Source organism: Caloenas nicobarica, chromosome 10, assembly GCF_036013445.1.
Source record: "Caloenas nicobarica isolate bCalNic1 chromosome 10, bCalNic1.hap1, whole genome shotgun sequence".
Classification (NCBI taxonomy): Eukaryota; Metazoa; Chordata; class Aves; order Columbiformes; family Columbidae; genus Caloenas; species Caloenas nicobarica.
Window position 1 is genome coordinate 10156036 of NC_088254.1, and position 24913 is coordinate 10180948.

At 35.7% G+C, this 24913-nt stretch overlaps 1 protein-coding gene across 2 annotated transcripts in view; it reads right to left on the reverse strand.

Annotated features, from left to right (window-relative positions):
- UNC13C (unc-13 homolog C) overlaps positions 1-24913 on the reverse strand; it is a 139156-nt gene that overhangs the window by 36239 nt on the left and 78004 nt on the right. For both annotated transcript variants that reach the window (XM_065641359.1, XM_065641358.1), the window contains 4 exons: positions 22065-22198; positions 15008-15093; positions 755-881; positions 275-371 (listed from right to left, as the gene is read on the reverse strand). In XM_065641359.1, the coding sequence (XP_065497431.1) occupies positions 275-371; positions 755-881; positions 15008-15093; positions 22065-22198 (444 nt within the window). The remainder of the gene's footprint in view (positions 1-274; positions 372-754; positions 882-15007; positions 15094-22064; positions 22199-24913) is intronic.

The following is a 24913-nucleotide window of genomic DNA, read 5'->3' on the forward strand; positions in this document are numbered from 1 at the left end:
CAAACCTCTTATTTATAAGAACAAAATTCTCTTTCATGACATGAGTATCACATCAGTTTAGTGAAACCATAGACTGGAGTCTATGGGGAATTTAGGCAGATGGAATTAGAGGAGGAGTTTGTCCATAGGGTCATCTTCCAAGAACCGTTACTGACCGTGTATCTTGTGAGATCTAACAAGGATACTGTGGGACCAAAGGTACTTCTGGCTTCGTAATACTAAATAACTGTCTTAATACTTTCTTTATTCTTTTCTTTAAAAAGTAAAGGCTCACCCCGTCTTTTTTGTCTCTTTCTAGTGCTCCATGAAGAAATTCCATTGAGACATCCTCATTTTCATCCAGCCACTGAATGACAAATGGTTCAAACCACCTGAAAATAAAAACCAATTTTGTAAAGTGAGCATTGTGCCTTTATCCAATTTTGGCTATGAAACAAATGCAGAGGCCTATATTAATAATACTGCTGCTGTTCCCACATTTCATACCTTCCTCAGGCATTTTCTGACCAAAATATTTTGTCATCTATGAAGACCTGCAGGATAAAGAGTCCTACCAAATAGCTAATATGGCTTTCAGTACCTGGACCATTTCATTTGAAAGAATGAAGAATTAGGGAAGAGGAAGTATAAAAAGTAAAGAGTTGTCAGTGCTACGCACCTTGATATCTTGCACAAGCTTGAGCATAAATATTTGACCAAAAACACCCTTGCAACGAGCTCAAACTCATGGGAGACATCCCTATACACTACTTACAGAGAGTATTCAGGCACCGCATCCTTGAAAGCAGAGAGTTCTCGCACGTATTCATTATAAAACCATTTCACTTTGAAGTGCAAATTCATATAATCTGTGCTTTTGCATAACCGCTGCTTTTCATGTTCTGTAACAGAATGAGTTGAAATAAAAGCATTTAATAACATTCTAACAGTAAATAACATTCTTGTGCCTCAAAGCACTAGTGACATGAAAATATAGTACTTGCATTATAAACAATTAGGTTTTTTTAGAGGCAGTAGTACGCACAGTTCCAGTCTTCAGGTTCTCAGTACTCTTCGGAAAAAACAAAACAAAGACCAGATCACAAGTTCCTCCCTGCAGTGAGGAAAACCCACAAACCTGCTGACTTCCTGTTCTTTAGACACCTCTTTTGTTAGAAAATGGTTAAGAAGCTGTGTCAGGTGTCAAGTTAGAAAAGACAAGTAAAGCTGTGTAGCAGCCAAATCAAGTAACAGCTATGAATGACAGTCCTACACGAATCTGTGAAACCTGCATTAGTAAATGGGCTGAAAGAGGAGACGACTCTGCAGCTCTACAGCTATCTAATTTATGCATGGCACAAGTAGAAAAGCTGGTTTAAAAAAGTGTTGAAGTTTTTCAAATGGGCTTCTCCACTTTCTCAGTCTCCTCCTGTTTTCAGCATAATCAATATGCAGATGATCATGGGGCCACCTGTAACCACTTTCTGCACTTTAAAAGGCTGATTTAATTGGTTTGTAACAAATGCCCATCTTTTCTCCAGGCCTATGATCCTTATTTTAGCTTTTCCACAATGCTTTGCAGTCTTTCCCCTCAGGCCACTTCAGGCCCTGGGCAGCTCTATTCTCTCCCTCCATCAGGCAATGGGCACTTTATCCTTGCTGAAATCTCCCATTTCCCTCTTCCACAGCAGGAAACTATGGTTCCACAAATCCTGGGCAGAGTAATCCTTCCTTCACTTACTGCTCACAGCTTCATCTGTTTGAGGTCTCATGTCACTTGCACATTCTTCCTTAGGCAAAACATTTATCTCTTTTCCCTTAAAATGTGACCTCACACAGATGCTCAGCAGGAATGACATTCCTGTGTAAACAGCACGTATTACGAACTCACCTCTTTCAAACCTTTTTGTTCCTTACTTCTGCTTGCATGATAACGTAGTATTACACATTTTTTCGTATATATTTTGGGTGTGCACCTGATTTTATTTAACAGCAGGAGCATCCCATCCTCTGTCATACACACACCTGAATACACCACTTGGTTCTGTGTTTTTCAGATCTGACCAGGTACATTAAAAAGAAATTTGTAGTTTTATTATTACGCCAAATCAGCACTCTACTAATATCACTGTGCCATACAAGAAAGAAATATTTCAGAAGTGTATTATTATGCAGTGAATTACTAAGTTTTGTGGGAATCAGCTAATGAAGTGCCCCTGTGGGGCACTGTGCCTTTTTAGCATTGTGTTAGCATTTTCACCTTCAGTGCCTTTTCATCACACTCCAGAAAAATCAGTAACTCAGTTTCTGTCTAAATATTCCATTCATTCATGCCCAATCACTACTTGAGAGTACTACAAATTCTCCCTAGCATAATATCACTGATTACTAAAGAGAGTAATGGAGAGAAAGTTGTTTGCATACTCTCATGATTGTTACTTCCCACAGACCTGAGGAATCTTTTTTTTTTATTCTGGTAGGAGTTTTTCCACAATCTATTACTATAGACAGCTAGATGACCAAACGTTTGCTCAATAAAAGGTAGTTCTTACAGTCTTTGACAATTATCTTATTGTTATCAAATTTACTGCACATCTACTGCTTAAGTCATTATTAAGAAAAAACTATCTTCTGTTGCATCCCAATAGAATGGAATTTCTGAAATGAATAGCATTTTTTTGCATGAATGGGTTATTAGATTATACAATGCAACTTAAGAATGTTTGCTATAGTATCACAAAACAAGCAAATGCTTATTTCAATTTTAGAAATGAGCTGCTGCCAATGATGGGCAAACTTGTCTAAAGGGTACGATTTATACAATACCATTCATTTATATTTTCTCTTTTAAGATCTAAATTACCACACATGAGAAATGAGCACGCTAGTCATTCATGAATAATTGAGGTATTTTCTTCGGGCTATTATACCTTATAAAGAATATTTCAAAAGAGTCTCCTAGGATATTACTTGTAGCTACACATAAGTGAAAAATGCATCCTCAATTCCTAATATTAACTATCAGAACATCAGAAAATACACATGATCTACAGAGCCATTTTGTATCCATGCATGTTACCTCTTCAGTTTATATAAACCAAAGAACAGAGAAAACAGGTGCCTGTATGTGGCAGCCCATGACAATTTTAACTGGATGATATAAGGTGGGTTTATCAACAGCAACCATGAATTTCTGTTAGAAATCATAGGAGCATCACTGTAGGAATTATAAATTTAGATTAGGACCCATGGATTTCTTTCTCAATTTCTGAAAAACTTGCACAAGTTAACACAAATATGGGACAATACAGAATATACATATCCAGTTTGGAGATCTGTGTCATTTTTCCTGGAAGGAAAACTGGCACCATGTTATCATATACAGATATATTCATTTTGGCCTTTCTGGAAGACAGATGTAGTAGCTGTACAACACAACTCTTTCTAAAAAAAGTCCACTCTTGCTTTGCAAAATTATTACAATACTGAGTCAGCCTTGAATCAAACCTGCCAATTTTTTTGCTGTGCAAATGTGCTCAGCAGAGATTGTGATAGAAACCCTAGACCTTTCTCACAATTGATTCTAGATAAATGGAACCTCCTGTATAGTAAACCTATTTTTTTTTTGTGCTGCTACTTTTATGAAGTGTTCCTTATAGCACAATATATTTATATAAGCATCTGTTAATCTATTAAGTTTCATAACAAGGGCATTTGCAGTTCCCATTAGTGATACTGGCACACTATTTGACTAATATATTACTATATCATGAATCAATTATAAAAATACTGATAAAAAAATCTGTAAACTGTAATCTATGTGTATGGGGCATTTTAGCTGCTTTTATCTATCACAGTTCCAGTAAGGGCATCTTTTTTACAGTATTGATTATGCTGTGGGGTTTTTTAACTATCTCCTTAGGGGTAATGTTGTAATGCACATATACTTTTCACAGGTTTGCAGTAACAGACATTGTAACTGCAGCTACAACAAAAACTGTATAAAGAGTCACTCCATTTCAGTTGTGCAAATTACAATTATAGTAACACCATGAAGAAGTCTTCCAGTAAACAACAGCACTGAGAAAAAACAAAAAAAAACCCAACAAAAACAACAACAAAACTTCAGGTGCTGTTTGTGTAACCAAGAAAGAAGAGGCATTTTTTTAGAAGACTATTATGTGGAATTCATTAATATATGCAAATGTCTTTGGTGTGTGATTGAAATCGGCCAACGACCCAGTGGCACTGTATCTAGCAAATAATCTAATTGCAGATTGTTGTTCTTTTACAGAAAAACGTAGAAAAAGATATTGTAGGAAGGACTATAATCCAAGGTACTTTCCTCACAGGCCTGTAACCAAACAGTAATGCTCTGGAATAATTTTTGATTTCTTGCTCGTTTTCCCAGCAATTGCTAAAGAAAGCTGAGATGTTTTTCTTAAGGCAGCAAACAAAAAGAAACTACAATACAACTATTATGTTTTGGCTTTATGTTTGTAGTGTCGTGGTATTTTGTCAATAAAGTCATAACAGGGACTTGTTAACAGAACCATCTATATGACACTAAAGATATAATGCCATTTAACAAACCGGAGTAGAATACTGTTCACTACTGATTCTTTTTTCCTTTTTAACCTTGAGGTAATATCAGTCTGAGTATCCATGTAATTTTTGATATGTACTAGTTGCTAAAAAAGGAAAAAAGGAAAATCTAATAACCTTCATAAAAGATGAACATTTTAAATATTCAGGTAATCAATTTGATATTTTGTTCAGCTCTAATTTTCCTTTATTCTGGTACAAAAGCTGAGAGCATTTTTTTTTCTACGGCAGTTTCCTAGCCACTGTTTTTTGTAACAACATACAGTTAAACTCCTTGAAGGATTCTAACAAGGTTGTTTTAAAGAATATTTCAAACCCTTACGAACAAAAACTGCAAGAAGGAAATTTGCCTGTAAAAATGAACAAATTAACTAGATATACATAAATATAGGTGAATATTTAACAAAAATCCCCCAAACTTGTTCAGTTTCTAGGCTTTAAAGATAATGTTTCAGAGATAACTACCACAAAGAATATTTATGCGTAGCAAATTAATTATATCACAATCACTTGGTTTGACTGTTATGTACATGCCATCACACTACAGTGTATTAAAATGGAAATTATTGAGACGAAGCATAAGGGAATTGTGCTTGGATTAACTGTGAAATCTCCCATCGAAGCTCAGATGCTATTTTCAATCATTCTGACATAATTCCATATTATTTGCAGTAATTACTTACCAATCATTCTAATGAATACTGGCTGCAGATTTTGTCTATTTCTTTCAGAACTGCTGTTTCAGAAAACCTGCTCTTTCCAAACTTTCAGTCATATAATTGCGAAGTATGTGCATGGCACAAAGTGAGTATGGTTAGTGGAACAAGAGCTCTTTAAGGAAGTTCTATGAGGAATTATATTGATTATGGATTGGTATTCCTGCCTCTGAATCGCTGGGGAAACACTGCACCCGTACGATGCACCTGTGTTTTGGGTACTTGATCCCAATGCAATTTACCTGCCATACGGGAGTTGGTTGCTATGCCATTGCCTCTTTTAATTGAGCTATTATGCTTATAGTGCTCTAGACTTAACGCCTGTACTGCTGAAATGAACTGGAAGGCTCTAACTGAATGTAACAAACTGGATCAGGCCACAAATGAAGAAAAATTGAAACTCAAAGTTCATAACCAATTTAGAAGGAAACATTACATTCTACTAGACATCTCATCCCAGGGTTCTCGTACTTGGCTAAAGGCAACTGAAGTCACAGGTTATTAACTGCAATACAGAGCAGGACACAAATAGTTGATAATTATGTATAATTTACATTGATTTTGACATTGTGAAATACTACTGATCTTCCTGAAAGGCCACTTTGTGTGAAGATAAATATAATAAACTGAAAACTGAAAAACATCTGTCATTACCTCCTTTTTTAGATTGCACTTAGAACTGTTTTACAACTAAAAACTCCTCTAATTCTTTTAAAAATAAATTGTGTCTTTCATAAAAGGCTTCTATGTATTCAATCTTTCCTCTGCATTTGTTAGGAAATTTTCATCAAATTGTCTTTCAACACTTCACAAACATAATGGAGTACACCTTGAACATCTCTATGAGGTGATTAGGCTGTGCTATTCACATTTTACAAGTAGGAAACTGAGGTATAAGGACATCAAGTGACTCTACTAAGGTAACATACATAAATTATGAAAGGCAGTGTAGACCTTGTTCAAAGATTTTTTAACCAGAGAGTCATATTTCCTCACTTCACAGAGACCAGGGAAGGAAGGCAGGCAGACTGTCTCATTCTGAATTGTGAGAAAAATGGATTTACTGTTCTTTTTTGTCTTCTTGCCTGCAGTGGAAGTGGGCTAATCAATCCTTGACTTAATGCACTGCACTTTAAAAGCAGTATGACATTGCCCTTTATATTCAAGGAGGAGCTCTCAAAGCAAGAGGCCGTTTGCTCAGAGTGCTCTGCTTTGCTTCACGTTCCACAGCAGGTACAAGGGAGTTCAAGGCCACCTGCTTAGCATCTGGAAAGGCAGAGCTGTGCAATATCATGAGGGATGTGTGAATCTGCTGAAAATGACCCTATTTTCTACTACAAACCACTGCATTTGCCTTTTTAACCTAAACATTTCAAATTAATTTAGGCAAATTAACTTTGGTATCTTCTTCACATTACTGAGTTTCTTTTTTAACTTCTTATTGAAACTTTAGCATATTAGCCTCATCAATTTATTACTATTTTACAGCCAAATACTTCCAGAAAAGTTCCAGAAAAAGTGGATGGGTATACCACAATAGTACAACTCAAGATGCAAGATATGCAGCTTGTTTAAGCATAAACTTGCTCTGTCCTGCTTGCAACTAAGAAAAATGCCAGTACAGCAAATAATTCAATAAGATAAACCTTCGTATAGCTTTAACCCTTCAATATCACATCAGAGTGAAATTTATGGACTGTGAAAGCTAAACAGATCAATAATATTGAAAGAACAAACACTCAGCGATAACATTCTGGCTTTGGATATACACAGCTACCATTGATAAGCACTTGCTTCCAAGGACTGAAATAATCTGAATTGTGCTTTTTTACTGTTAGTGGAGTTCTTGCTTTGTACATGAACTGACCATGGAAAGCCTAAGGGAATTCATGCTATGAATGGAGCAGAAGAAATGGTCCATCCTACAATGTGAGATCTATGATGATGTTTAGAACCCTGGTTCTGGAGAATTTAACAGAAGTTTCAAATACTTTGTACTGAAGTTTCAACATTTTTTCAAAGTAATCACATAATAGAGAAAAAGTAGTGCTGGTATATGAATCCAATTTACATTGATTTTGCCTTTCATAGATATCTAATATGTATAAAACCAGCAAAATAAAGAAATAATATACATGCTTCTTGGGAAGCACTGCTGCTTCGTAAATGTCACATAATTAAATGCTATATCATGATGCTTGAATCTGGGAGGAAAAAGATAATAAAGGTAATAAGGGCAGCCTTAATTTTATTAAGTCTTAACTGCTGAATACTCAGCTTTGCAACTTCGATGTTATTTTTATGACAGGTTACTTTGATTTACTTATTATTTCATTTAAAAAAAAATAAAATAAAAAAAAGCATCTTTCCATGAAGGAACAAATAGACTTGATTCTCTGCTCTTTGGATTGGTGCAATAGTGCAAAGTGAGGATAACACATTACTAAATAGGCACAGTAGCATTTTATTAGCAATTACTAGAACAAAGCACAAAACACGAATAGTCAGGCAGCAAGATAAATGAGAGGCTGTGCTTTCATAATTACCTGCGTTGTATCTGGATCTGCCTGTAAAGCAGAAACAAAGGCGAAAACGCAGAGCTGTTCTCTAATTGTTACCTTGCAAATTGCACTTAAGGCTTATTAAAAGATAACTTGGAAACAAGCAGTTTTAATGGATTTATCGTACTCTCCTGGGGGTGCTGAGACCAGTATCAAATGTTTAGTTTAGTACTAATGCAAAAAAAGTCACTAGTGAATTTCCATATGTGGAAAATCCTGAAAGTGAAAGACTGAGTCTTCAACTTCATAAAACACAGGCTGGGAGGAGAACAATTGTTTGCTGTATGAGAAAAACTTTTATGGAGTGTCTTAGTGTGAAGTTTAAGAATAGGAAGAATTAAAAATAGCATGCAGGTTTCTTGTTATTTTAATTTTTCTTTTACTCAAATGTTTTATTCTGGTTGATAAAGAAAAAATATTTTAAGAAAGCTGTCATTTGTCACTGTTTCTGAAAGGAAAAAAATTCAAAATATAAGTGGATTCACAGGGTGATTAGCTCACAGAATTCATGAAGAGCTGCAACAGCTACGTTCCCCTCCTACTGTGGGAGTATTACGCAGCTCCACTCTGACAGAGATAAGGGGAGTAAGCCCCTCAAGAATAGGACAGGAAAATTGGAGCCCTAGCTGCTGGACTACATGACCATGCTAGAGGACTGTCCTCTAGGAGGAAAAGGATGAATCTTTTCTCCAGTCAGCAGATGCAGAACTCCACTAAGCAGTGGAGGTCCTTTAAGTGACTTTCTGCAGGGACAAAGTCACAATTTTGCTTTTTTTGTTGTTTGGTTTTGTTTGTTTTCCTTTTTTCCCCAGACATAAAATTGTTTCAGACAAAAGACATAACTCTAGCTTTTGTAAAAATGTGAGTTGCGATGAACTTTTATCATGCTACTGGTGAAGAACAGTGAAAGAAGAGGCAAATTATTCTTCTGGGCTGAGATACCTAATAAACCACAGACGAAGCTTTGACTGCCCCTTGGTATAAGACAGAGCTTTCTTCCTGCTCCTATAGATGAATACAGCCCCTCCAACTGAGCAGAACACTTCTCCCTTACTTGCATACTCAGCTAATTAGGTTGTGGAAAGGACAGGGCCATGTGAGCTGTAAATAGCCCCTAATTATTAATCAATGTAGAGTTCATTTAAAGCATCATTTACAGTCTCATAACCTATCTAGCATAGTAGTAGTAGCACACATTGACTAGCAAAATTGTCTTGCTCACAATTAGGCAACACTGGAAAAGTTTATATACAAACGTTTTACAATCAGTGATTGCTTGGGTACGAGCTAACAATGTTTCAGAACAAGATTAATATTAAGTGCTTAAAAGAAGATTATATAAGGCCAGAGCTTTCATTAAGTATATGGGGCAATATACACCGCTATTATTGAGTGACAAATTTAAAACTAAATAATGAAGTTGGGCATTCACTGGTGCACTCTGTTTTTTCTAGTAACATCTGGCACCACACATACACCCACAACCAGTCATAAAGAAGCTTTAACTTACTAAGATTACTGCAGACTTGTACTGCAAGTATAAACACTCAGTAGTAACTGTTCTGATTACGGTTCAGTATTTAAAAATAAAAGAAAATGGGTTAAGGAATAATGAAATGACATGGTGGGGATGCCCCCAAGTGCAAGGTCATGCCATCCTAGGAATCTCTGAGGTAGATCCAAGTAAAATGACACAGTGATGCAGCACAATATGATGCCACGAAGAAATATTAACTTCACTCCCGGGAGCAGTTCTGTCCACTTTATCTGTTTTAATTAGCTGGTCTAATTAACTTCAACAAAATAGTGCCATTTGGTATGGCGACTGTGCTGTTTAGGCAAGCCTGGGGATCTCTGTGTTGCACATGACGGGTACTCAACTGGATTCTCACACTCCCAAAGCTCAGTGGTCCAGTACATACAGTATGCAGCTGCTGTTAGTAACTTCATTATCTGTTATGCTGACCAAAGAACATTTCTAACTCCCCTCTTCCTCCAATCATGTCATATTAAATCTTACTGATTATCTGCCAAAGGAAAGTTTATTATTAACCCCAAATGTAATTTCCTTGCCTTTCCAAATCCCCCATGAGACTGCATATGACTCTCTATTCCTCAGGTCTCTGGAAAAACAAGGATGGAATACATTTGTTGAAATGTGTGAATGCAGAACGAGATACACCAAAATAAAAAGTTTTCATATTTTGATACCCTGATGAAACCCTGCATTCTGATTGATGCAGCCGTGTTCTCCTTTCCATCACCTCAGCGCCACCTCCTCAGATCTGCTCTGTAGTCTCCCTCTAAGCTGAGGCTATATTCTGTCTTAAGGGAAACTTTGTAAATTGTAAAGTTAGAGTGAAAATAGACCTGAAATCTGACACCAAATGGCGCGACATTTCTCTGGGCAGCATTAGCCATTTTTTTTTGTTTTGTTTTATGCTGTCTCTGTGCTCAGCATCAACTCACAGACCTGTCTCTTCTCTTTCAAATCACTTTATCAGTTTCTGTCATGAAAGAGGAATCTATCAGAGAAACAGGATGACGATATCTGCTTATGCATTGAGGACAACAGCAAACTTAAAAAGCCAAATCTACGGTAAATGCATAAAATGCTGTAATGACTTTCTTGTTCTTCTCCTATTTTTATAAAGCCTGACGCTTCAGAATCTTAGCTCTGTGGAATTGACACTGTTTATTGCTGTATTTACATAGCGGCTAATTAATTTCTGGCCTGATCCAGGTCTACTGGCCACTACTAGAATTAGATTATCATAATAACAGCAATTAGAATGTTCTCTTTCTAACAGACCAGATAGCTTTGGACATTTGATCTGACCTATTCAAAAGTTAAGAAATATGAAAGACCTGAAAACAACATTTCCGAGGACATAGAATAAAAAATTACATGTCTGATTTCAGCTCATTACTCTTTTTCATAATCTTTTAACCTTCACATCTTCATACTTAGAGAAGGTTTCTTGCCATATGATACCAGTAACAAATGACTTCCAGTGCTGGTGAAATGCTCTCTGTTCTCATTTGTTTGCACCATAAATATAGAACAATTTAAGGACCAGACAGTAGAAAAATATTAACGTCCTATAAGCTCTGATATGCTTGTGTAAACTAAATGCCAAACAACAACGTATAATCTATCATGCAAATCACTGTTGCTTTATGAATAACCTGCAGAGAAGAAATAAAAAAAGGGCTAAATCTAATGAAGTCAGTTCTCAAAGAGAAACATGTCATACCTTCTCCATTCAAAACCTCTACATGAAAATAAGCCCACCTCCTCAGATCAGAAAAAAAATAGAACTAGTGAACTAGTGTTGACTTAATTTGTTAAAGTTTGCGTAAAAGCTTTAATATTACACAAAGGTTAAACGTTGTTATTAATTTAGAATGGAAGAAAATCTAGAATGAAATGATGAACTCAACACCAGATTTTAGTACAGTTTTGTCTGCAAGGCATGCCAGTTTGGCATAGATTCTTGGCAGCTGTGGAGACCTGAACTGTGCTTTGGGATATCCTTTCCCCCTTCACCCAGCGAGCGAGCTCTTTCCCCCAACAGCCATCTACCCTGTCACATGCAAATATGCCGTCTGTGTTCACAGAGATGTGCAGCTGCTGTACTCTTCTCTAGTGAAAAGCCACTGCTATGGAAGCTGCCGTTCCCTCTGTCTCCTCCATGTCACACCAGCAGCCTCCTAGCCAGGCTGTCCTGGGCAGGAACCAAGGGCTGCCACGACTGCTGTGCCTGGCTCACGGAGCCCAGTGGCTCCTACTGGGATGGGGTTCCCAGCACCGCTGGAGAGCAGCGAACCTCCCCAGCAGCAGCTGCAGCTCCAGACATCCCCTGAGCACATATAGGAGGCACTCCGCTGTGCAGGGAGAGGACGTAGCCTGAACAGCCGTTCCAAACTGCTCTCAGAAAAAAAGGGGAAAAGCAATGTAAACTGGAGGTTCCAGTAATAGTCTTCTGTTAAAGAATGGAGTTACGGTATACTCATTTCCTGAATTTAAGCTGATGGGAATGGCTGGATATATTTGCGAATATATAGGGTGGGAAAAACCAGAAACAGGATCTTGGATGAGCTAATTCAATCTTTTTTGTCACATCAGCAATCCTTTTGCAAATGTTGTTGGACTATTGCATTGCTTCTTGGCTGGATGCAGAAAGGAATCAACCTTATAACACAAAAGATGCTGCTTCAGGTGATGAACACTAAATCAAATCACACAAAGATTGCCATCACAGCCCTGGACACTACATATGAACAGATGGTAGCCTACATTAATAACTTGGAAGGTGAGACTGGCAGAGCAGAACGCAATACATTTTAATGAACTCCATTCAAACCATGAGGATCGAGTGTGACCATATTTAAGGGCTTGCTCCTAATCTTGTAGAATTCAAAGCAAAAAAATGTCTTGCCATTAACAACTGGAGAATCAAATTCAGTTTGTAGAATATCCATGGAAATAATTAGTAATTTAAAAGCAGCAGAGCTGAAGAGAGAAACAGCATGCTCATATATATTTTGTGACTAGATTTATTGAGGTTCCTCTTTAGGAATTAAACCACAGAAGGTGAAATTATAAATGATTATAAATATACATAGTTAATTTCAATTTCCTTTAATTATTATTTATACACAGGAACTGTTTCACTACTGATTCTGGGAGTGATTTTTCTAATGAGAAGAACAGCATTTACTGTCCTCAGAAAGACAGTATCCACAGCAACAGACGAGATCTTAGCCAGAAACAAGTTTGGAATAGATGTAAAAAGTCAAGTGCTTCCGAATGAGTCCTCTAGATCTCTCTTTGCAAAATTAGGATATTAACATTAATGTTTGTTTTAAAGTCCTGATCCAGCCCAACCTTCCATACTTCATATATTGTATAATTACCTCTTCCTCAAGAGCTTCCTGTTCTATTCTTTCCAACCAAGAAACAAACCATGGCGTGATCTGAAGCTGCCTTTTGAGTGATCACTATGCTCTACTTAGCAAACAGAGTGAATTACCTTTTGTGAATTATCCTGTTGCAGTACAGAATGTTTATAGTTCAATGGCTAAAACACTACAAGCACTGGGGTGCTCAGAGACGTCAGGGTGCAGAGTGTAACTGTACATTCGAAGTTACGAAAGCATGGCAATATAATGGCTATTAGAAATTCTTATTAATACAGGCTAGCTATTTATAAATGTGATCACAACACTGAGTTGCTGAATAGCCATCTTCTGATACCTGTTCCTGACTTACAGCCTCTCCAGATATAAGGTTGTTCTCACTGATGTAGCCAGGAATATGTTCTAACCCAAATTAGTGGCTTTTGTTTGGCCTTCATGCTTCTCAGCTCTTAGTAGCTTTTGACTTCATTGATAACTCTTAAAGGATGATCTCCTGCCTGACATTAGTTTTCTCAAACTTTTACTTTTGATTCACTATGACATGACTATAGAACATTAGCTTCAAATATTAGTTTAAACATCTCTTCTCCTAGATCTTAGATTTGATTTCTCATACCTTCTGTTGTCATGCTACGTATTATAATCAATGCTCCTATAATTAATTCCTTCCTTTCTTCCTATCATTTTCTTCTGATGTGCTTAGAGTGCAAATTCCACAGTCAAATAATATAATTATATAATTAACAAAGTAACACAACAGCAGATTAAAAAAATAATTGTTCCATTAATATCCATTCCAGTCATTCTTCTTTTCTGTCTTTTTTTTTAATCCTTTATGCCTGTTTGGTTGCATTGTTGTTTAAATCCAACCTCATACTTATTTCCACCACTGGCAGACTTAGTCTGTAGTTAGTAGCAGGTTTGACTGAAGACAATGTGAGTTTTGCTTACCTAAAAATCACAATTAGCTATTTCTGATACTGTGGAAGTAAAACAACAAAAAAAAATGGCTAGCACTATAAATCCTTTCTTTCTCTGAATAACAATCTTTTTATAAAAGGATGAGAAAAATTTTATTTTGTTTTTAAAGTGCTCTATATTATAATTAATTTCATATCATGTCAGGGTTTACCATGAGTTTATAAACTGAACTGACTGCTTTACAATGGTTTCTGATATGCTTTTTTTTTTTTCCTTTCTTTCTGGAAAGAAACTGTAAAGATTGTATATGAACAAGACCAACAGAATGCATTTTATTACATATCTTACAAAGCAAAAAACTAGTTTTCTGATCAAATTCAGATTTCATCCATTTAGTTTCCAACTCATCTTAGCTATACTCTTGATGTCTGATGGAAACTAAAATCCTCTTGCATTTCTCTCACATTTAAACCTGAAATCTGTTTGATAGCTACAGAAAATTATTGAAGTTCAGCTAATGCCATCATTTTTCTCTGCAAAAATAAATACTAGTTAGTGAGAGTTTGATGAACTTATTTTCAGGAGTCATGATTTTAACAATGATCTAAAAGTTTATATGTATGAATGTATATGGGCTGGCAGGGCAATATTTCTATCATTAATTAAGACTATTTCCTTAATTCTTCCTCTTCAGTATTTTTAAAAAAGTTTCATAGAGGTATTTTTACTTGGTTTTCTGCAATAACCATATTCTAACGAGTGGGTTTGAAACTATAAGCTGGAGATTATCTGCTATAGAGAAAAAAAGAATATTATTTATGGTTAACCACAGCACTATCTTAAACAATAAAAGGAAACTGCATTTGATTCTGACCTGCCTTTTGAACACAAAAACTTTTAATTATCTGTGTGTAGTTTCTCCATAATTTCATTCTGTAAATGTTTCTTATGGACAAGATAACAATTTTCAGCTAGTAAGAAAATATGGAATGCCTACAATGCTCTCTAACAAGCATATCTGTGTTTCTTTGGACATTGATGATTTTGTCAGATTTAGGTAAGAAGCAGCAGCATTTCAAGTTACAGTTCTTTTGTCTGCTTCTTCCACAGATAACTTCATATAGTTGCAGTGCAATAGTTTGCTTCCTTTGCAATGCTTCTTTTTCAGTAATCTATTAAACATCTTAAACAAGTATGCCAGAAAACTCTTACCATTCACAGACATCTGATGTTTGGTATGATTTGCAGTGGCAAACAGTCTTGGTGAACTCTCTAGTGCAATAAATAGTTCATTCTAATTACCTTCCAGAGCATATTTCATGTCCTGGGCAAACAGAATCCACATGATTTCAGCACTGATTTTTCCCATGTTCAGCTCTTGAGGGAACCTGTAACCAAACACATTACATCAGTTCACCTAATGCTGGAAATTATGCTTACAGCTGCACAGCAGAAAGGCAAGTATTTCCACAAAATAAATTCCCTAGTATGCACTTGCTCTATCTTGTGTTTTGTACTATTACCTGAACCATCCAATCTTCAAATAAAAACTTCCCCTAGTCTAACGTCAGGGGCCTAAGTATTTAGTTGAATGTTGCACCGATTCCCTCACATGACATTTTAAACCAAGAAACATCCATCTATCTTACAGAGAAGTCCCCAACTTCAGATAAATCAGATGGCTTATGATTGGCTCAGATGTTTAGCAGCTACCGGTTTCCCGTAATTCCCTTATCACAGTGGAAAATGTAAAGTTGCCTGTGAAGCAATATTGGTTTATACTAGTTAAATCACTGTTTGAAGACTTTCACCCTGAAGTATGGATAAAACAGTAAAGACTATAAAAGGTAGAAAAATAAATACTTTCAATTAAAAATTTTATTTTTGGTCCTATGCTTCATGTCATCTTTGAAAAACAGTCCCTTTTAGATATTTTTTGCTGTTATTAAGCAAGTATTTTTACCCAGCTTTTTCATAATCCCAGCTTCTTATTCTATGTAAAAGAAAATGTTTAATCTTTCAGTTACCATCTTCACTGTTACCAACTAGCAAAGCCGACATTTTAGTGACAGACACTGTACTTTTCACATGATATTTAAAAGGACAGGTATTGGTCTGTCATTTACAAAAAACAAAACAACAACAAAAGCAAACAAAAAAAACCCAAACAAAAAAGTCTGTCCTTACATAAAATCACCAAGGACCATATACCTGAGGAAACACACAGAGCTGGGTGGCTTTCATCTTGAGTTTATGACACCACTTTACAGTAGCAGAAAATTTGATCCAAAGTATTTTGACCTTTTACTGAAGCAGTAAGCAAATTCAGAAAATTCTGTAATATTTTTTGTAAAAATGTAAGAATTCTTAAAGTTCTTATTAACAAAGAAAGAATGAGAATGGTGGGCAACTCTAAGGTGGTAGCAATATGATCTAAGTAATGTATTATTTCCAGGGACGTATTTGACCCTGATCATATCTGCGAAGAAAAAGTACTTAAATAGCTCATTAGCTCTGTCGCTTTAACGCGAAGCAATTGCTAGCTCAGATCACTGATATGCCTTCATTATGCTAATGGCTGCTCAGTTACAGAACTTTGTATTAATTCTGTGAGCACAAAATTAATTGTTGCTCAAAAGCTCAAATGTATTTTAACTGCCTTAATTTCTTTCTGTCCAGTCCAGTCTGAGTGTTGTCTTAGCACCAGAATTGAACTTTGACAATGTTGCTCTGAGGAAATACTTAAAAGTTGATTTAATATTGACACTGTCTTTTGTCCATAGTGCAAACCTGGCCATAATGTAAGGCTGGGTCTGATAAAAATGCATTTGTTTGATTAGTGGTGTGTACGTAAGTATATATGTTTCTCCACGTTTATATACATACACATTTTAACCTGGGAAAGCACATGCACACACAAACTGCAATTATGTTTTCACTATGTTGCTTGAATTAGTGTAGTTCTACACTGTATTCATCCCACCTGACTTCAGTTAGTACCTGAAGTTCAGACCCTGAGATATCGACTTCTGTGTTGCTAAGAAATAGAAACTTGATGCATAATCATCAACTGCACATTCCAATGAAATCCTTCCATCCAGTGCCTAGGATATGGATATCTGCAATTTTATCATTACACAGATATATTTTTGTATACAGCCCTGCAGGTCAGCCTGCTGTTCCCATACGTCTCGTTTCATTCTATCCAACACAGTGGCCTCTTAGCAGATTACTGTGACAAAAATTATCATATGACAGAAAGCCCACTGTGGTTTAGTACAAAACTTCCACTTTTCACATATAATTAATTTACTTCATGGCAGCTATGATGGTTGTAGGCATATTTATCAGAGACTCAAGTAACAGATTTTTAATTTGTCCAAAGTAAGTTAGTAACGTAATGTGGACAGTTTAACTAATCGACATTTTCAGCCAATGAAATTGATTTAACATGCTAATGAACTAGTGCTGAATATGCCTGTAGATCACATGGTGTAGTGATATCACCCATAAAATACACTTCTCCAAGCATTAACGTGTTCAAAAATGACATCGCCTAACTTGCCAGGGCTCAGCTAGACTTTATTTCATCAAAGTTTCCTACAGTTTAATAGTTTGACTTCCAGACAATCTAATCCTGCTTCAGAAAGCTAAAGTACTTGCTTATTGCATTGTAACTACAGAACTCTGGCTTCAGCACTTCCCATCCACTTCTCCACACGATACCATTGCTTTTCCACTTTTTGTATTTATGAAAAATATTCATGTCAGAGCTGGTAATAAGCGGAATGCCATAAGCAAAGAAACTTCTAGTTTTCAACATTGCCTTTACAGGCTTGAATGTTTCCTAGTTCAGCTGCACCCAGCTCAGACAGGTACATACAACGGAAACTCTCACAAACATTGTTTTCACACATTAGAAATAACCATTTCACATCTGCTTCATGGCTTTCTTTTATCCTGTCATTCATACAAATTGTGTTGACACAAGAAAATAAGCTTTATTCCATTACTCTGCTCTGCATTCTTTATCCTTTTCTCTGATGTGCAGCAATCTGAGACAGCATCACATCTGTCACAAAACTAATTAGCCACAAGCCGCTTATTAAAAAAAAATACCACTTACAAACCTATTTTCAGAAATAGACGTTACCTACCATTGTTAAATTCCTGCAACTATCATAATTATTGTTGCAGTGTTGTTATATGCGAGAAGCTATCAAAGCCTAACACACAATAGAAGCATACCGAGTTTTCCACACACTAAACATAAATGTTAACAGCAGCAGCTGACTTAAAGGTAAGGGATAATCAAAGGTCAAATTCTAAAGCATAAGTAAGGAATTTTGTATTATTTGTATTTTATCACCTTATTTCTAGGCAAAAAGACTTTTCTTTTGCAAACTATTCCAGAATTTGGTCCCTAGGCAGTGAAATATCAAACAAATTTTTCATGCAAACCTTTACATATCAAGTTTTTTAATCTTTGTAAAATCCACACATTTTCACTTTTCTCAGTGAAGCAAGAAGACAACCAGGAGAGTGCTCTATTAGTCATTTTATTTCCTCTTGATATGATTATTTCTGTCTCATGAGCCATAATTTTCCCAATTTCTCTGTCATTCTTACAGCAATGCTAGAAAATCTCAGTTTATCCAAAACATTGCTATTAAAATCACCTTTCTCACTTGCATGACAGTCTCTAGTCTTCAACTCATAGGCCAACCATACAATACCATTTAGTGGAACTTAATAAACAGAATATAATAGATTTTCATGGGAAATAAATTAACCATCAGTTTGCTTGTACATTATAATTTCCATGTATTTCCAAAAATACTAAACTCCATATAAAAGGTAGCCGGTGATGAATGTCCTCCTTCTATTGATCTTAATTGAGCAAAAATGTAATGAAAACTGTTTACACTGGCTAGTTGTGTCAAAGTGTTATGTATAAAACCACAGATCAACAGAATGAAATTGAACTCAGCTTGAAAGAAAACAACGAATCTATGTATGAAGCAAAACATAAATAACCCCCCCAAAGCACTTAACCTAGAGAGTACAGCATGTTTCTAGTTCTATCCTAAATTAAGAAATTCCTATAATTACAATTAAACTTTTTTTTTCTTCTTAATTTATGCTGTCAAAATCTACAGTCTGCTACATTTTAAGAATATCAGAGTTCCTGAACCTCAGATGTACATTCTCAGAATAGCTCATATTCCATACTTGGTGGGTTCAGTCTCATTCAAGTGCTAAAGAGAGTTTGGTCCTGGTGTGTTAATAATAAAGTTCTTAACAGATTTTGCAAGACTATTTCACATTTGAGTACTTTTTCTAAGTATCTTCAATCAGCTCTTCCGAAACACTGTTTATGCTTTCTTTACCCATGCAATAAATGGTATCATTTCTTGGTTCTTCAGTGAATCGGATAATTTTGTGGGTATCCAACCCGGGTGCTCTCAGATAACATTAACAGCATTTGTTCATCAGTGGTAGCTATGATTTTTCTTTTCCTTTCAAAATATGATTTTTAGGTATCAGACTAAAAATTTCAAGGGCTAGCTAAGCCAGTATTTCAATATGACACTGTACTAAAAAGTATTAGAGAAGTAATAAAGTACTAAATAAGAGTATGAAACACAGCGTTCACAGAGGATGTAAGAACTACAAGGATGTAAGAATCAGTAAATATCAAATCTAGAAGTCCCACCACAGCTGTCTTGTTTCTTAAATTTGTATTACAACACACATGACTATTCTGAGTATATGTGCCATACAATTAAAGGGAAAGCTTTTTACTAAAGATGCGCAGTGGCACAAAGCTTAGATCTTGATTTCCAAATGTACAAGCATATTTCAGTTGAAGATTTTGTTCTTGATTTGTTGATCATTTTAGCTGAACAGATAATTTATTTTGATAGCAATTTCTGCTGTCTCAGAGTGTGTACAATGCATACTTGACAAGTGCTGGCAAGTCCTAGACTTGCTTGTGAATTGTTCCAGTCACATTTTACATTGTATTAACTAGTAGAATGAGAATTTTACAACCTTAACACCAGACTTCCTGTTTTTCCCCTCAAACTTGTCAAGTTTCTGATATCACATAAGACTTGCAGGTTGCCCACCTAACTCCCACTGAATGGCCTGGTGTGGTCTTTCGGTTGCTGCAATGCTTGCTGAGGCAATCACATCATGTTTCATCTGGATTCATCAGCTGATACAGTTCAAACTGCTCCATCATAGCATCTTTTTTGCCTCCGAGGTAGATTTAAATATAGAGTTTCCAAAACTGGTTGAGGAAAAAAATTCTGAGCAATATTACACCATTATGAAAACTATTATCAGATTACTTTGAGCTCTCCTGGGGATCTCCAGTAACCTCATTTCTACAACAGGATTCAAATGGATGCAGGCCTGAATATTCCACTGAGACACCGCATGGCCATATATTTCTGATAAGGAGTCATAGATTTTGCAATATTCTTATGCATTCAACTTATATTTTCCTTTTATCTCTTTTCTGGGATAAAAAAGAGGGAAGGGGCTGTCTGTCATTTTTGTCAACAGTTTTTACATGGTGCTTTTGTGTTAGGAAAAGCTTTAAAACAAAACAAAACAACAAACAAACAAACAAACTCTCCAAAGCAACTCTGAATAGTTTTTCTAGTTTTTCCACCCACAGCCTCTTCATCTCTTTCTCCTGGTGTCTCCTACTTTTCAAAGACACTGTGTTTACCCTTCCACTTCCAAAACAACTGTGAAAATGGGAGAGAAGTCGCACACACAAACTCTTTCCCTTAATCTGTCCCAACTCTGTCACCCCTGATTCTCTTTTCACCTCTTACACAATCACTCAGCTGTACTTTAGGGAATCTCCTAATCCCCTCAGAGGAACTCTGTTCTTTATGCCTTTGCTTTCTCTCTCATGTTTGCATAAGAATACAGCTAGAACAATTTTTAGGATAATCAACTCCCAATTACTCTTGTTTAATTTCAATTATAAGACTGAAATGAAACACATGTATTTGTTCCACTCACATATTTTATATTAAGTATATTTGTTATACAGTCAGCAAGCCAAAAAACTGAGCTTTTGTTAACAGAGTAACTTCACACTAAGTTGTATAATAGGAGTAAACAGGAAAAGAGTTTTCTTTCCTCTGTAGGGTAAGAACTTGTTCCTTAATAAGGTCAGTGCAGGAAATGATTGAGAGATGTTTATTATCCAGGACTGAAACAATCCTTTATTTAAAAGAAAGGAAGAAATCAGAAGGTAATGAAATATCTTCCAACCTCTGATTATCACCAAGAGGTTTCTTTGGTAAATATACTGTGAGCCCATAAAAAGTATGATACCTTTTATCAACAGACAAGCACATCTGCATGTACAGAGTGTCTTTCAGTATCTACCCTGTTTTGGTTGAAAGAAACAGACTTGTTCTTTCCCCGCTTCAGACCATTCCATTAAATGTCACTGCAGACACCTCTATTAATTGTTTAGCCATAATACGGATATAAGTTTGAATTTTAACTTTTGCATAAGTCATCACAGCTAGACTATGCTCAGATTTTCTAGAATCTCTCTGTAAAATAGCTCTAAAAAGCTAAAACTTCTCCCTAGGCCCTCATCATGTCACATTTCTATTAGTGCAACATCCTCTTCTCCAGCCTTAATAGGTGAAATATGTTCCTTTGTACTCCTTCTGTACATTTAATTTTCAAAATCCAGTATTCTATCTCCTCTTTCTGTGTTTATTGATTGACTCTCTCTTTTCTACTAAACATTAGTTATTTAACTTGTCTTGGTTATTGATTGTAACTCCCTCATCTGTTACATCTTCAATTCTGAGAAGTCAACTTCTATCTCTGCTAAGTCCAGGAAATTGGTCTCCTTCTTATAAATTTTCAAGTCAGCCTGGCTAGGCTTTCTCTCTCACCAATCATGAATCTGTAGAGGGTTTTTCTTGTGAAGTTCATTATTCTTTTACAAATACAAGCCTAAAAATCTATTATAATGCTTTAAAAACCCTCAGCATGATTTGAACGTTTTGCGTGCCAAGATACAATCATAACATTAATACCATGACACTGTTTCACTGAACTTTCCCTTCCATCTATCCATTTAGTTCTTTGCTATTTAACATGTTGGGATGGTTCATATACCATGTATCTTTAGTGTTCTCTTTCCATGATCTGAGCACTAAGTCAAACTATGTCACTGTTACATTCTATACTTTTAAAAATCTCTAGTTAGGTTATATTTAAAATAAAACTACTGATTCCAGTGTATTTCCTGTCCTTATTTTAATAAATCCGTGATTCTTATTTTTTAATGGGGAAAGTAATAACTTACTGGTTCAAGACAGGCGTATACGCTGTTTTATCTTCATCTATGATAGTGACCATCAGAGTAATAAGCTGTGCCCAGAAATCCAAATTCTTTGTTGTTGGTCCCTGTTCTTCTTTAGGAACTTCTTGTTTCTTACTCTGTTAAAACAAGATCAAATATATTTTACATTAGAGAAATTAAAGAAAATTTCTGGGATTTCCATCTATAGAATGATAATTGGTTGGAAAGAATGATGTATTAAGAATCTTCAGAAATTTTGGATGGACTCTCCATGCAACTTAGAGTAGCTTGTATGGCAGACTGTACCTGGCTGTGGACACATATCAAAAAACATACACAGTGCAAAGACAGTCAGGTCAGCAAAGAAGGTCAACAGAGACTTGTTTTTTAGTGTATGTCCACGCTTTAATTAAATACATTCTTAAATTCTATGCTGTGCTGATACTGAGTGCAGGTAAAATTGCTGCGACAGAACTTTTATACTCTACACAATAAATACTGAATAAATCAATGCTAACAAACATTTCTTGCTTTGTTTTAGATTATACGCTGAAGTTATTTGGCCTAACATCTGCTATGGTGTTCACTTTAAATGAAGCAGCAGTTACATTTCACTTTATTTTTAATAGCTAAAATAAAGAAGGCTATTTCTGAAAGTATTCTGTGCAGACATTTTCCAGGGACTCATTGATTGACTGGCAGAACCACAAAGTGTGCGTTTAGAGAGGCAGAGGAAAACAACACCAAGTAGGAAGGGAAAAAAAAAAATCCCTGGATACATAAAATTACTAGGCAAAGGTACATATGAATGTCCAAAAGAGAGGCTTGTGAAGGTATTGCCTTACTAAGAAATTCAAAGCTGTGAGCAAAACCAATCTGTTGATTGCCAGGGAAATGGGATTTTTGTATACTCCTTTTAAATGAAGGGGACTGCAACCAGTTTCACATCCAAAACAGAGAAGCTGAGATGCCCCATTACCTTTTTGTAATAGTCATAAGGAACAACATAACATGCTGATATATCAGTTGGATTTCCAAAACTACTCTCCAGTCATTAATTAAAAGTTGATAAATAAAGCAGTGTTTTTTATTCCTCTTGATAAAAGCATGACTTTTGCACCTTTTTATATAGTTATAAATATATATTAATATGCACCACTTACAAACTTCTACTGAGAATTTTATAGTTTTTAATCTCACTAAAGTGTGCATTTACAGCTAGATTTTGTCTCTACAAATTTGATTCATGAATTCTTAGTCTACAGTTTACCAGACAGAAGTATTTTTGAGTTCTTTGATTGACAGAAGGATCAGATTCCTTACGACAGTCCAATAAATGACTTCATTTCAGAGAACCAAATATGAAAAGAAATAGTTTTATTACTATATAGACACACACATACATACACACATATAATTTCTGCCACAAAGATGTATGTCTGCGCGTGCTGGGTCTCTTCTACGCAGCTGTCAGATATAAAGGGGTCTTTTCACTCAACTGGTAAGTCAGAGAAAATAAAAATACTTGTTATCTTGGAAGTTTAAAAATATATTCCCTGTACTTCTCATTTGTAGTCCAAATATGCCCACTTCAATGGACCCTGTATCTCTTTGAATAGATATGACACTATGTCAGCATCATAATGAATTAATTAGATATTATCTTAACCTCAATTAACTTTTATCTATTAACAGCATTTACAACGGCAGAAAGATAATTTCAACAACACTTAACTGAAACCGGTTTTGTGATCACTGTGGAACATTTTAGGAAAGTTTCATTAATCACACTGTTACATACTCAGCTGATTTACAAATGCTATGGCTTCAATGTCCAAACGAACTGAAATAAAGGTGAGACTCAAAGCAATTACAATGGCTGGTGTAAATGGTATCACTGGCAATTTACAACTACACACGCAAACGAGTGCTTTTCAAAATAGAAATGAATATTGGAGCATTAAGGTCACCCACAAGGGCTTTCCCCTGGTGTACATTATACTTTTATTAAAAGACCTTGTTTCTATATCAAAGATCTATTTCTAATATACCATTTTTATATTTTTTTAAAATATTATTTAGCTTGGAAGAGGTTAAGAATCATCAGAGAACACACAATATGCACTATATATAACATACACACATCTAGACATCTATATGTAATACACACACCTATTTTTATAATTTTTTTTTTTTATACTTTCTTTTTAATTTTTGTGTATGTAAATAATAAAAATTTGGATTTACAGCATTTGCTTAGAGAGCCTAAAGCCTGAAACCATTTCAAGACATACAAAGTACATTCAAAACATGTAAGGGATTTCTCTGAATCAGTACCCTCTGAGCAGAAATATTGCATAGTAACTCCTAAACTGTTTTCACATCTGAAACAGAAACTATATTCCACGTTTCCCTCTCCAGTACCAACTGAAATGGAATGGAATCCTTTTGGATAAATTCTAATTAAGTTTCTTCACTCTTTTTCTTTGAAAACTGGCACAGGAAAGTAGCCAATCTAACTGTTCTAACCATTCAGGGCAGCGTAACATGCACTGCTCCTCTGCACTGGCAAACCAAGTGCTGCTGTGCTTTGGTTTGCCCCACCCTCCCAAAAGCGCTACGCTTATGCAGGGAATAGGTGGAGAAAGAGTGAGTTCCTCACTTAACGAAAGGTCTTTGCAGCAATCAGCATAACCTTCATACTGCCCTGAAATATCCACTGCAAGATTTTTAAGAATGTGGAAGTCTAATCGGAATAATACCCTGCTTTCTGAAGCATATCTACATTAAAGGACAACTGTGGTAAAGAAAGTAGGATTCACAATAACATAATGTATATTTTAAAATCTATT